The 13,994-nt window shown below is 35.4% G+C and overlaps 1 protein-coding gene across 4 annotated transcripts in view; it reads left to right on the plus strand.

Moving 5' to 3' along the window:
* PARD3B (par-3 family cell polarity regulator beta) overlaps positions 1-13,994 on the plus strand; it is a 532,498-nt gene that overhangs the window by 239,721 nt on the left and 278,783 nt on the right. For all 4 annotated transcript variants that reach the window (XM_081937858.1, XM_081937859.1, XM_081937860.1 and 1 more), the window contains exons 14-15: positions 325-412; positions 2,214-2,329. In XM_081937858.1, the coding sequence (XP_081793984.1) occupies positions 325-412; positions 2,214-2,329 (204 nt within the window). The remainder of the gene's footprint in view (positions 1-324; positions 413-2,213; positions 2,330-13,994) is intronic.

The following is a 13,994-nucleotide window of genomic DNA, read 5'->3' on the forward strand; positions in this document are numbered from 1 at the left end:
ATTTAAGTCTTAGCTCAAGCCGAGATATGGGAAATCCAGTGAAATTACTAAAATCAACATAGGACTTTCATTTTTCATCATAAGGTGAATTTCAATATGTTTGTCTTTAATTATACATGAGCAAACAGGAATCAGGTCTGTTGAAAATCCTAAGGGGGAAATATTTTTTGCTTGGTGTATTTTTAATTCTAGTTTAGCTAGTTTGGAGATTTGTATAAATTTGCTGCTACTTCAAGAGAGATGCAGCATGCCAGTTCAGTTCTTTGGCCAGAAGACAAATATCTGCTTCTACCATTGTTTACTCTTTTTCCCTTTAAATTTCAGAGTTTGAAAGCGGCACAGCTGAAAATGAAGTCCCACCCCCTTTGCCTCCACATCCTAGTGAAAAGCTGTTCACAGATTATAATCATAGGTCAGAAGATGTTTACTATTTCATGTCTAGTGATAGCAATGAATCTCTTTCATGTTATGTGAAAACTGGTTTTGCTTTACAGTTCATTTGCACCATAACATATGCTCTGATATTCAGCCTTCTTCATCTTCCAAATCTGTTATGATTTGTTTTTCTTACTTACACTCACTGAACTTAAATGTATCATCATCCCCCATTGGATAGGAAGAAAGTGAGGGCAGTCAAAACTGAGTTGTTAAATCTTCAAAGTTTAAACCCAACAAATGTATCTATTGGATTGCTATAGCTTACTGTAATAATGGTTTTACTTCTAGTAATTATTTCTTCTTATAAACATTTTCGTTTGGGGGCATTTTGCAGTTTTATATTTCTTTGAGTACTGGAATGGGGGAAGGCGTTTTCATGTTCATATTGGATTTGCAATTTCATTAAATAGAACTGTCCCTTTTTATAGCAATTTCCCCTTTCCCATCTTATTTTCCACTCTGATAGGAGATTCTTTATTGACATTCTGAACAGAATTGGAAACTGGTTAAAAAATTGGTTATGTTGCAAACCTGATTGAATCAAACCACAGATAAGATGGAAGGACTGGGAAGCCTATATACATATACAAGTCCTCTCCAGAGTTTTCCCTATCACATGTTCTGCCTTTCTGATTAGAAAGATATTTCAAAATGTCCAGTTTTTATACAGTTTTCCTCTTTCCTCAGAAGAAACTTGCAGTGTTTCTTTGAGACAGACTCTGTGTCCATGTAATTTATATAATTCACAAATTTCAGTGAAATTTTGGTTTGGAAATATGTAATTTTCAGAATACTGTATTATTTTTAAACTTAATTTTAGACTTAGGTGTAAGACAATCATGGATCAAATAAGAGGCTGGAAACTAGTAGTCCCAGTGATAGAAATTAGCAGAATCGAGTTCAGACATCCTTACCCATCACAATTTTTCATTAGCCCTCCAAGTCTGCGGAGACAGTTTTGAAGTACCTTTTTTGGGGCAAAGATTGGAAACAGAACTAAAGACAGAGGGATTTTGTGAAAAGACTCATGTTTACATGACATTGGACCATGCCTTTGATCTTTAAAATTGAAAGGAGAAATAATTAAGTTTGCTCTTGATTTCCCTGCAAAGCATTTTGCTTCTTAACAGCATATTCACATTTTTAATCATAAGCCTGGGCATATTATAGGGCATCTAACAGATTTATCTAATTAGAAACAAATTAAGAACCTGATAATAAATGTATTAGATGATAGCAAACTTTTAATACTTAAATTAATGCACTTTGTTAAACTTTAATATGCCTTATTAGTACTACCGTGTTTCCCCGAAAATAAGACAGGGTCTTATTTTCTTTTGACCCCCAAAATAAACGCTTGGCCTTATTTTCGGGGAGGTTTTATTATTTTTGAGGTGCAGGAGGCGGCAAGCTTGGTCACCTTGTGGCTGCTGCTGTGTTGCAGTATTTTTGGGGAGGGCTTATTTTCAGGGGAGGGCTTATTTCAGCACATGCGCTCAAAAGCCCGATTGGGCTTATTATCCGGGGAGGTCTTATTTTCGGGGAAACAGGATAAAATAATGATAAAGTGGGCAGAAAAGGTAAAAACCAATACCTTTGGGTTGGATGATAGTTACCAAAAGTAAATTTAGATTTAATGTAGGCAATAACTCATGCAAAAAACCTTAAATGGCTTATAATAGCTAAGGAGAGAAAATGCATTATGTTGTATAGAGTTTAATTACTATATCTGATCCTCACCCCACATACTTGGTATGATTTCTTTCTTTCAACAGCATAGCAGCAGATTCAGAGACTTTTTTCCCAGATCAGCCCATCAACTTCAGATCTTTGACCCTGTCCAAACAGATGGAATCAATTAACCTGAAAACCTCCAAGAGCATGGACCTTGGTGAGAAGATCGCTGTATATTCCCTTGTTCTATTTCTTAAATACACCTAATTCGGAAGAAAAATAATTACGAAAGGCCAAATTTGGCAGGAAATTAGGAAGAAAAATAACTTTCATTGCAGAACTTGTTATTTAGAAACTGTAATTTTAGAGATTGAATTATTATACCAAATCATAATATAATTTTCTTGATTTATACTTTGGTGCAATGTTTGAATCCAATATTTGGTTTACATAGTAATTTTTGATCAAGGCATTTTACTCTTAATGCTTGATAAAAGCACCTTACCGTATGTGTGTCTATATATAAATATTGAAAACCAAAGTCAGTCCCAATATTTTATTCATTGTGATGCCTTAGAATATTTTGCTTCTCTGTTTAAAATATTGTCTAGGAAATGGGGAGAAAACAAATATGATAATGACATATACTGTAGACTTTAATACAATAATAATAATAATTTAACACCATCAAATAATATCTGCCTTTCCCAGGTTCTTGAAAAGAACTTAATAGGTGGATAAAAATGCCAATTCCAGTCTAAACATCTGGCTGACTGCGTGACCACCATAATGTAATAATAATAACACGCATACAAGGAAATTGTGATAAGATTCTAATGCAGGAAAGTTGCCAGGTTTCTCTGTCACTATTCATTTAAGTTTTTAGAGGTTTTTTTTCCCAGTCATTTAGGGTTACAATTAAAATAGGAAGCCATTTCCCATCAACAGAAAAAGCATCTGCCACATAAAAGTCCAGACTTAACGGTTGCCAATAAGAAAGATTAAAAAAGTCTGGATAGTGGACATTGCAGTATCTGGAGACAGCAGAATAAAAAAGAAGGAACTGGAGGGGAGTGGGGGGAATGTAAAGACCTGCAAATGGAATTAGAACGATTGCGGCAAAAGAAAGCAAAGATAGTACCATAATAATAGGTTCCTTGGGTGCAATCCTAAAACCTTTAAATGGTTACTTGAATACCATAGACATAGACAACAACACCATTACTCAATTGCAAAAGGTAGTTTTACTTGGAACAGCGTAGATTCTGCAACAATATCTTTAATAGCATCAAACAACATTTGCCTATCCCCAGGTCCTTGGGAAGGACTTAATAGATGGATAAAAATGCCATATCCATCTATTAAAATGCCAAATCCATCCTAAACAGCTGGCTGACTGTGCAAGCAACAATAAGAATCCATTAACCCATTTACCATAGTGAGAATACGGGAAAAGAATCATGTATCAGATAATTTGTTGCCCAGGTCAACAAGGACTACGTCAAATGTTAGAGTCCGAGCATTTGGCAGCAATGAGATTCAGGAACTTGGCTAGGCAACCAATCCCTAGCCCTCTAGGATTACTAGAAGAAGCACAATCACAGATAAGATAATGGTATGTTGTGTGTGAAAATCATGCCATTATGACTTGCTATTACAAATTATATACAAGTGAGACTATTCAAGTACATGTTGGAATTGTGGAAAAGCATTTGTCCAAATTCAGATATTACTGAACAACTATTAGCAAATTAAAGGTGATTTAGGCAAGGATAATATTACATGGTAAATTTCTAGACGAGATAGAGGGTAAAGTAAAAAAAATACAACCTAACAATAGTTTATAACTGTAATGCTAAAAATAGAAACTAAAGGCTTGATTTTGTCTGTCAAGAGCAACCTTTTTAAACTAATTCAATTAGGTCAAAATTGAAAAATGATCAAATGTTTCAAAATGCTGATTGTGCAAAGAAGTGAAAAAAACACTAGATGATATACTCAGCTTGTGCAAGAAGGTCGCACAAAAGATTTATAAACAATAACATAACACAGTCACCAAAATGATTCACTGGAACAATCCATAAAAAGATATTTGCTAGTAGTGAAAAATTGATGGGAACATATAGTTGAAAAAGTGGCTGAAAATGAGCAAATTAAAATATTGTGGGCTTTCCAAATACACTTAATGAAGTCTTGGCACATAATATACCTTGTGGGGTTGAAAATTCTAAAAAAAGTGGATAATTGGTGTGGCAAAACCAGGGGATAGTAAAATAGTAATTAGAGAACATCACAAAATCGGAATTAAAACATTATGGCATAAAATGGCCTTGGTGATCTCACTGGCTATAAATACACTAGGTCCCATATCAAAAAATCTTGGACAGTACTTGGAAAATCTATGCACTGACAAAATTTATGTTAAGTCAGTTGCAAAAGGCCACAATGCTTGGATCTACACATACAGTAGTCTGGTACATTACATAATCATAGGTGCTTGTGAAGGACTTGATGGCTATGAAGGCCAATGCCACCTAAAGAACTGGCAGTTGTGATTTCATATTGTTGTGGGTATAATAAGAGTAACAACAACATCTGCTCAGCTTACTTTTAAAGGCACATTATTGGTGTCAACATTGTGCCTTGCTATCAGTCAGAGCTGTGCAGAATGTATTGAACTGTGGTAGAAAATAATTTCCACACTCTTGGCACAGCATATAACAATTTCATCTGAAATTGCTTTCTCTGAAGAAAGGTGACAGATCTTTTCTGCACAGTTACTGCACAGGTGGGCATTTCAACTTGGCCTTGTATTTTGTAGCCCATCAGCATCTGTCTTGCAATTGAGCATGTTATATTTATTGCTAACCTCAGAGCTTGGTGCCTTCAGTGTCAATTGGAAATCGCCCTAATGCAGAGAATATGTTAATGTGAAGATGAAACAGAGGTGAAAATACAGCTCTTGGGTTTGAGTTTACAGAATGTTTAGACAGTTTCTACATGTGGCAGACATGTTACAGAAATTATATGGATAACAAGGTTTTCCAAGATATCTAAAGTTGTTCAAATTGCAGGATAGAAATAATATTTGATTCATGTTCTGATGAAAATGGATGACTGTTTACTGTATAATTGTTACACTAATACATTCCTGTATAGTAGCTTATGGTCAGTTGGTTCCATTGCCAACTGTGCCTTTGTATTCACTATACATTGTATAGGCATTGCTTTCTGTAATCAAAGCTTTCAGAGAACAGGAATTGAAGATGCTTAATTATAAAGGGAAAAAAGTCGTTTTCTTCCACAATTTAAATGACGGAGCTAAGTGTACATATTTATTTTTCTGCTCAATATGTCTAAAGATAAATGCTAAAGAAGGAAATGATAGACAGTTCAAGGTAGTCAAACGATCTTTTAGATTTTCAAAACCATTTACAAATTATTTGTCCATGATATGTAAAATTCCTTGAATTTTATATGCAAATGTTTATCTGGCAAACAAAAATATTTCTTGAAGAATAGACTCATCTTATCATTTAGATATAGAACAAGAGCTAGCTGACCTGACACGAGGTCACATGAACACAGGGAAAGGGGGGGGGGGAACAGTCAGAACTTTGGAAGCAGGTTGTAAGTAATCCTAGGGACAGTTTTGAACAGTTGCTAAGTGACAGGTTGTATGTCAAAACTATCTGCATTTCACAAACTTTTGACATCCTTTTATCTAACAAAACATAATATAAAAATAAGCCTCATGAGAGTTTTATCATAGTTTTTTAATTAAAAAAAAAGACTGTATATACAGGAGAAGGGCTTTCAGCTTTTGTTGTATATTAGATGGCCAGAGTGATGTAATCTCAGGAAGGACCCAACTTCAATTCCATCCCCTCCTCAATGAGAATGAAGAGGAAAGGAAAAAGAAGAGAAAGGAAGGAAGGAAATTGTAATGGGAGTAAAGGAGGGTCTCAGGAAAGTCCTGCCTTAGCACTTGGCCACCACAGGTGCCCCCAACATGAGTGATGTTGAGCTGGCCACGGCTGCCTGCCTACTGAGGTCAAACACAACCCTGATGTGGTCCTCAATGGAATTGAGTTTGACATCCCTGATTTAACCATACCAAAGGCAATCCAATTGCTTATTATGTGGAAGAAACATTGTTGTTTTTAAATGTAGCACTTCTGCCAAACTGTTGCTTTTTTTTCTTTATTAGATCCTCGTCTCCATTTGCTGAGGTTTTTTGCTGCAATTAATGAGCTTGCAATTAAAACTTCATATATCTAATTAAATTCTGTTTTAAATTAATTTTATTTAACTAAAGAGTGGGGTTTATGGAGATGGTAGGTGGATTTTGTACTACTGAATATTATAAGAAAATACCTGTTTTCGTTCTAATTTTGTTCTATTAGCAAATATAGTGAGAGAAATCTGAATTTAATATTTCATCATCAAGGGAAACATAGTTCAGTGCAGTTATCCCAACTGAATGGCCTTATCCGCTCACATCATGGTGAGTTTGTCTCTTCTTTCTTGATGAAACTACTTTTGATGTAGGAATTAGGGGACCTTAACCTTCAAATATTGTACTACCCAGAAGTATTGACACATGAATTTGCTTCATATATGCAACTGTGTAATAAAATACTTGCCAAGGGATAAAGCTTTCCTCATTCCTGAGCATTTGCCAAACCTATGGCTTAGTTCAATGATGGCGAACCATTTCGGCACCGAGTGCCCAAAATGGAACGTGCGTGGATGTGTGTGTCTGTGCACACGCGAGAGTGCCAGAAACCCAAAGACCAGCTGGCCTGTTTTTGGGCTGGGTTTTTGGCTGTTTTTGGGACCATTTTCAGGCCGTTTTCTGGTGCTCTGGCACCCATGAAGACCAGCTGGCCAGTGCTCCGGAAACCAGAAGAGCATGTGTGCCCACAGACAGCTTCGCCATCACGGGCTTAGTTGACGAATATGTTACCAGTCTAGGTCACTGCAGATGCAAATTTGAAATGATTTTTTTTCATTATTAAACATAGCAAAATAAAGTATGCATGAGATAGGTCTGCTTAGTTCTTCTCCTCAATTAATCTTTCCAGTTTGGAAGAAAATTCAGTCACCTGTCTCTTATTTTTAACATGTAGTTTGAGATTATTATTCATCTTGGTTATAATTAGGCATTCAATCTTGCCTGATTTGTAGGTTTCCAAGAACTCTTGGTACAGAAACACTGGTGCTTGTGTGACACATAAAGTGCAGCTAAAAGATGGATCAGTGATTCTTGGAGGTAGTGAAAGCCAGCTTGCATCCTCAGTAAATCAAATATTTGTTCCTACTAATCTAAATTCCTTTGAGTCCAAAATAAAAAAGGCATTTAAGCACTATATTTCCTGTCAAGAAATACCAACTGGATGACAAACTTGGGTGTAAAAGAAAAGCCGTTCACGTGTTTCATTTATATACTTATTTGACATATTTAGGCTCACTTTTCTTATAATTCATTTAAAACAAAGACATAACTGAAAACAGAATTTAAATCTAATCTACATTTTAAAAGCATAATTGAAATGAAATGAAATGAATCTATTTAAAATATCCTCAGTCAGAAGGGTGGAAACCAGTTAGACCAGGGGTATCAAATTCGATCCTGCTGTGGGCCATGTTGGGATTTTGTTTGCCCGTGGGGGCCAGGATGGGCATGGCATGGTCATCATGGCTAACTGGGTGGGTGTGGCCGGGTCTAGGGCAGCAGAGGGCGATCCCACACCATCTCCAGGATGGCCCATGGGCCAACTCTACGGCCTATTGCGGGCCAGATCCAGCCCGCAGGCCCCATGCTTGACACCCTTGAGTTAGACCATCAACTAAATAGAGCCAGCAACTGCTAGAGGAAAACTAGAACTTTAGCTTATAAGTTTCAGGTGGCAAGAAATTCCAGAAAATGTGAACAGTTGTTGAAGTGGGAGCTAGTTAACTTCTGAAGTTAACTTTTTTATGGTTATTGACTGGCTTCACAGAAGAGATGGGAACTGAAAGGGAAGCCACTCAGGCTGTATTTACAGATCTGGCAGATTCATATGGGAGCAGATGGTCTTTTCAACATTTTGTCCTAAGATGCCTAGGGTTTTAAAATGAAAAATAAAGCATCATCCAGAAGCACATAGCTAACCAGTGCAATCTATTGAATTACATGCTCAAATCTTTTAGAGCTATTCAAAACCCTAGCTGCCATATTCCACACCAACTACCTTTTGTTCAGGGGCAACCCCATAAAGTGACAGACCCTTAGTCAATCTGGCAAGCCTGCATGCTCCAGGAATGGTGGTATTTGTTGAAGATAGAAAAATGCTTTCCAACTCCATGTGACATCAAGGAGTAAAACTGAGCTGAGGAACACCCTGAAGGACATCCAAAGTCCTTCAGAGGGAGTGCAACTCAATCCAGAGTCAAATAAATAGCCAGATCTGCTTACTTTCTATCCTTTGCTAAGTTTTAAAAATTGTTTACAGTACACTGTATTATGCTTTTCCTTTTCAAAAGGGACATATGGAATGGCTCTATAATATTCAGCATTATCTCCTTTACAGTTTTTATCTGATTTCATCAATCTCCATGCAGGTGGGCCACTGCATTTTCATTACTGAAATTAAAATATCTGGCCCAAATAGGATCAGCACCTGGTACTAGTAGAACATTCAAATCAAACCAAACTTTGTTATGGTCAAATACCATAGAAAGTTGTCATTGCTGCTGAGAAGTATTTCCCAAACCTTGATGAGAAAATCTTAAATATTTTACTCTTTTTCAGATTTAAACCTGTTAGATATTGTCCTCTGATTAATTTACTAGCTGTGCATAGTTGGAAAAGGAGAATGGGTCTAATAACTAAATTAGTCAATCTGATGAAAATCATTAACTAAAGGGGAATGAGCTGAAACTGTAGGAAAAGATGTCGTTGGTTAATTATGCATTCATGGCAACTGCAGCTTCTTGGGAGAAATAATTATGTAAATAGTAGATGATCCCTATTTGGGAGATGTCATTATAGCTGAAGTTCAGACGCCACTGACCTGAGAGTGCCTGTGATAAGGATGCAAAAGGAGCAGGTGGCCAAAGCTTTCCTTTCTGTGTCTGGGAGATGAGAAGGCTTGATTTTGTTAGCAAGCCCTAAATTACTGGGTTATGCTAATTTTTTTCCTTTCCCCCAAAGAGGTGTTGGTGATCGTGGTGGTTCAGTCATCTTTATGCATGCAATCTCTTAGGGCGCCTAAATTCAATACAATCTGACCCTCGGTGAACAATTCTAAGGGTTGAACTTTTAGCCTTTGCTTTACAGATCTGAAAATTACAGTCCATCCAATTTAGAACAGTGGCAGTACAGATGGTTTGATCTTACTTTTGCAAATAAACAAGACAGATGATATAGCTGAGTGTTATTGGGAGTTCAGAAAGGAAATGAGGGGAAATAGCTAATTACCGTACAATTTATTGTAAGGATGATGCCACTTCCTATTCATGCACAATAGAACAGTTGTATAGGCAATAATTGCCACATTATGCACTAAAATGCATTAACCAATCACGTGAGTATCATTTTTTTTCTCCAGCTGCATGAAAAATGATTTTTCCCAAGCAGTAACAAGAGACAAATACTTTTTTTAAAAAAAAACCTAACGTCTTATTATTTTATTATTTATATTAATGTCACTTACCCTCTTCCATAAACATACGTACACCAAGCCTACTTGGGCTTTGTAAAAGTCCTCCTACCTACAGAAAGGAAACAATATTCAGAACAATAAAAAGCCCTATTACTTTTAGCTCGCAACTAAACAGGGAATTGACTATTATCAACATGCAACGATTTTGCTGTGCATCAATTTGTATAAAATACCTTAAAGTAAGAAAATAGTGCTACATTTCTATCTTTTGTGTTGGCATGGATGGGTGTATTTTGTATCAAAGTTTGATTTTTTCACTCAATGGAAAATTATTCATTAGTTATATAATTCGTGTTTTAACCAATTTTGCCCTTTCTTTTCACTTTTGCTGTGAAGATTGTTCTGCTCAATTGAGAAGTTAGATGTGCGCTGTATAAAAATAAAATGCCACATTCCTTAATAATGTAATAAAATTGACCTTGATTAACATGTCCCATAGATTTTAGCCAAAAATAATTATACTTGCTTTTGACTTCTATTATTAAAAGGTCATAGATATTATACTTTTTTGTTTTAAAAAAGTTGAATGTGAAATCTAAAATTTTTAAGGAGTTGAAAGTATGTCCAATATTTTTTCTTAATCATGTTTTTATTTGTGTATTTAATTCAATTTGATGCTCGTTAACTCCAAAGCAACTTTGGGAAGCTCATCAAATGTTATCCCAAACATTTTCTGTTGCAAAGCAAAGTGAAGAAGAAATATCACTGGTTGTTAATTGTTCAGGACATAATTCTTTGTTATCAGGTGCTTGCTAAATTGTCCAGATATCAGTGTTCTGTTAGTGGAAGGGGTATATCAGTCTAGAAAAAGGAAATTGTGTCGCAAAAGCAGGAGTGCCATGAACATAAACGTCTAATAGCCTCCTATGGATGAGCTGTGGAGTCATGTAAAGAGGGAAAGGAAAATTCCTCTTTAAATGAGGAACAGGGTGCAGGATTTGAAGTAGTGAAATATTCTGAAGGAACCCAGTGAGCTGCTTCAATTTGGCCCAACTGAAAAGCTCCATATACTACAAAGGAAACGTCGTAACATGAGAGCATGGTGAAAATGTTTCATATGAGCAAATGTTAAGGAAATGTCAAAGAAATACCACAGGGCTTATTCTGGTTACAGGCCACTTCATAGAATTACTGATCTTAAACATGTTTTTAAAAAGATTACCTTTCAATGGAAAATGAGATCCTCTTTATGTACATAGTAATCATGAGCTGAATTGATAGTGTAGCAATTTGTGGTTTTGGAGACTTGATATCCCCACCACACACAGACACTCTGCCCTCCCCCCCTCTCTCTTTAACCCGATACATGATTTTGCTGGCAACATGAATCTTACACTTGGTCAAATTTCATCCACTATCTGTTTTAAAGAACATCATCCCAAATTATACAATTATATTGGCAAACAGTAATAAATGATGCCAATCCTACATTTGCAGAGATGAATATATTCTAAAGCAGTGTTACTTCATTTTAACAGGTGTAGTTCCGTAGAAATCTGATGAATGGAAATATTATAGAAATGTTTCCTGAAAGGCACTACTGTTTTAAAAATATGTTTTTCAAGCTTTTAATGCTTAAAAGGTTTTACTGGTTTCTTACTGCTACTCTGCTCATTTATCCATTCTTTCTGATTTTCTATAATCTTTGATGTTTATGTTGTAAACCATCTTGAAAATGATGAAAGTACAAAAATGTAATGAATATAAAGACCCAGTTCTCAGATATAAGACCATTTTTTTTAAAGTCAAGAGTCCTGACCCTGAACAAACTGATTTAAAAGACATTCAATATTTAACTGGAAATAAGTCCCTCTGTCTTGGTAGATTTATTTCTGAGTGGAAATGCAGAGGTTTGCACCAATTGTGATTATAGCTTGTATTTCGTATATTGTAAGTGATCCATAGAATCCCTTTCATCTTAAAATTACTAGAATTTTTGTTGCATTTTTTTGTTTCTGCATAACTACTAAACTGCTCATTTTGAGAATTGCATACTGTAGAAATGGGAGCTCATGTCTTTCACTGAGAACATGGCTGCCATTTTTTTCCTGAATTGATTCTCCTCACCTGATTCAACCTAGGTTAAACAACTTATGCATAAATACCTTGGATCAAAACATATCCGAGAAAGATTAGTTGCATTTCTCTCTCCGAGAATTACCCAACTCCATGAAAGTATCTTTGCTTTATGAAATCTCTCTTGTCTTTGAATATTTGGCAAATAATTAATTCTCATCATACGGAATCATAATGTAAGATGGAATTCTTAAGGGATCAATATTTAATAATTCTATGCCCATTTTAATTAAAAGCAAGACACTATTTCTAATCTATTCTCTACTTGATTCAACTGGAGTCAGTTTAATTCTAGTGCCTAGACTGAATTTTATCTTGCTAACCTAGTATATTTTAGAGCTTACATATTACCATAGTTTTATACGTTTTTGTATAGCCAAAGAAAGAGTTATGAATCATCACACGTATTTATTTATTTTATTAAGTTACATACTTTTGTATACAGATGTATTTAGTTGCCTGATCTTCCCCAGAAATTTAGAGAGAGAGAGATTAATTTGTGACACATGACAAATCCAAAGGAAATCAACTGGATTCTACTCTAGAGAATTCAAAGTCATAGAGAATCAAACTATTCTAGCTCTATATTTCCCACTAAGCAAGGTAGGCATTTTGATTTTTGCCTATTTTTCTCTTTCTTATACATACAACTTTAAGCAAGCTTAATTGTAATTGGACTACTAGCCTTTGTCATTTCCTTTAGTTATATGGAGATATTCCTCTTGTTTTGCCTGCAATCCCAGGGGCAAATACATTTGAATCTGCTGGGAGAAGGAATTCTTGTCAAACACATGGGGGTTGTTAGAGATGAAATTATTGATGAGGCTAGGGAACATATTTACTGCTTTCTGGAAAGAGGGACAATGGCAATTTATGCTGGAATCCTATTTTGAGTAAATTGTTTAAGAAAACGACTCAAAAACACAGTATTTCTTTATAACCTGCATTATATTTAAATTATAAGCCATGGATCTAATAATAGGGTAACTTAAAATATAAATGTCTTCAATGTAATGCAAAATAGGGCTCGATAGTGCTGAATATTTTGGCTAATGTTCATAAAATATTAAAATCACAGAGTTTAAAGTATTCAGTGCTCAATCTCAGTAAAGCCTCCTCAAATTATGGTACATCAAGCTTTGTTTTAAGATGCACACCATTTCCCTTGGTAGATTGCATCATTCTTTTCCTTAGCATTCAGATTGTATTCCATTTTTCATTTTGGGTTGATAAGGAACAACTTTGAATTTCTCTATGGCATCCTTCTAACCTCAGATAAAGATCCATTCTATTCTATTGCTTCTCAGCTGTATATTCTCTCAAATATATAAATATAAATATACCCAATTCCCATCATTTCTTCCCATAGGACAGGGCTGTCAAACCCCTGGCCCATGGGCCAGATGTGTCATGCACTGGCCATGCCCACACCTATTTTAGTGAAGTGGGGAAAGTCCCGATATATCACATGATGCCGCAATGGCGGCATGAGTTTGACACCCCTGCCATAGGATTTATTTCTGAACCCATCTTTCTTCAGGTTTTTTCTCAACTTTTCTTGAAATATGTGATCTGGTATGAACACAAATGGGGTAGGATATGGACAAAGTACAGCTTATAATGATTTGTCATCTGAGCAAAAACGGCATTTGCCTTTTTAGGACCTCTTGCTTATTTTTTTCATTTTGAGATTAGCTATAATTCCAGATTGCAAATGTACTGTTTTCGGAATATGCTATATCTGCATTTGATTTCTTTTTCTAAAGTGAAAGATTTTGCATTTGTCTCTCTTAATTTTCATCATATTATTTTCAGCCCATTTGTCTAATGTATCACAATCACTTAATTTTATTTCTGTCTTCTAGGGTATTAACTAATAATTTTGTGTCATCTGAAAATTTGATAAGCATTCCCTCCACCTCTTTATTCAAGTCATTAATAAAAATGTTGAAGAGGAAAAATCTAAACTTTGTGGCACCCCATTCAGTGGCTCTCTTTTGTTTGATGAAAAAATGTTGATGGCCATTATTTGAATACAGTTTTCAAACCAACTATAATATTGTCATGTCAATCCACCATTTAACTGTCTGTCAGATA

Source organism: Natrix helvetica (assembly GCF_964273705.1).
Source record: "Natrix helvetica genome assembly, chromosome: 1".
Taxonomy (NCBI): domain Eukaryota; kingdom Metazoa; phylum Chordata; class Lepidosauria; order Squamata; family Natricidae; genus Natrix; species Natrix helvetica.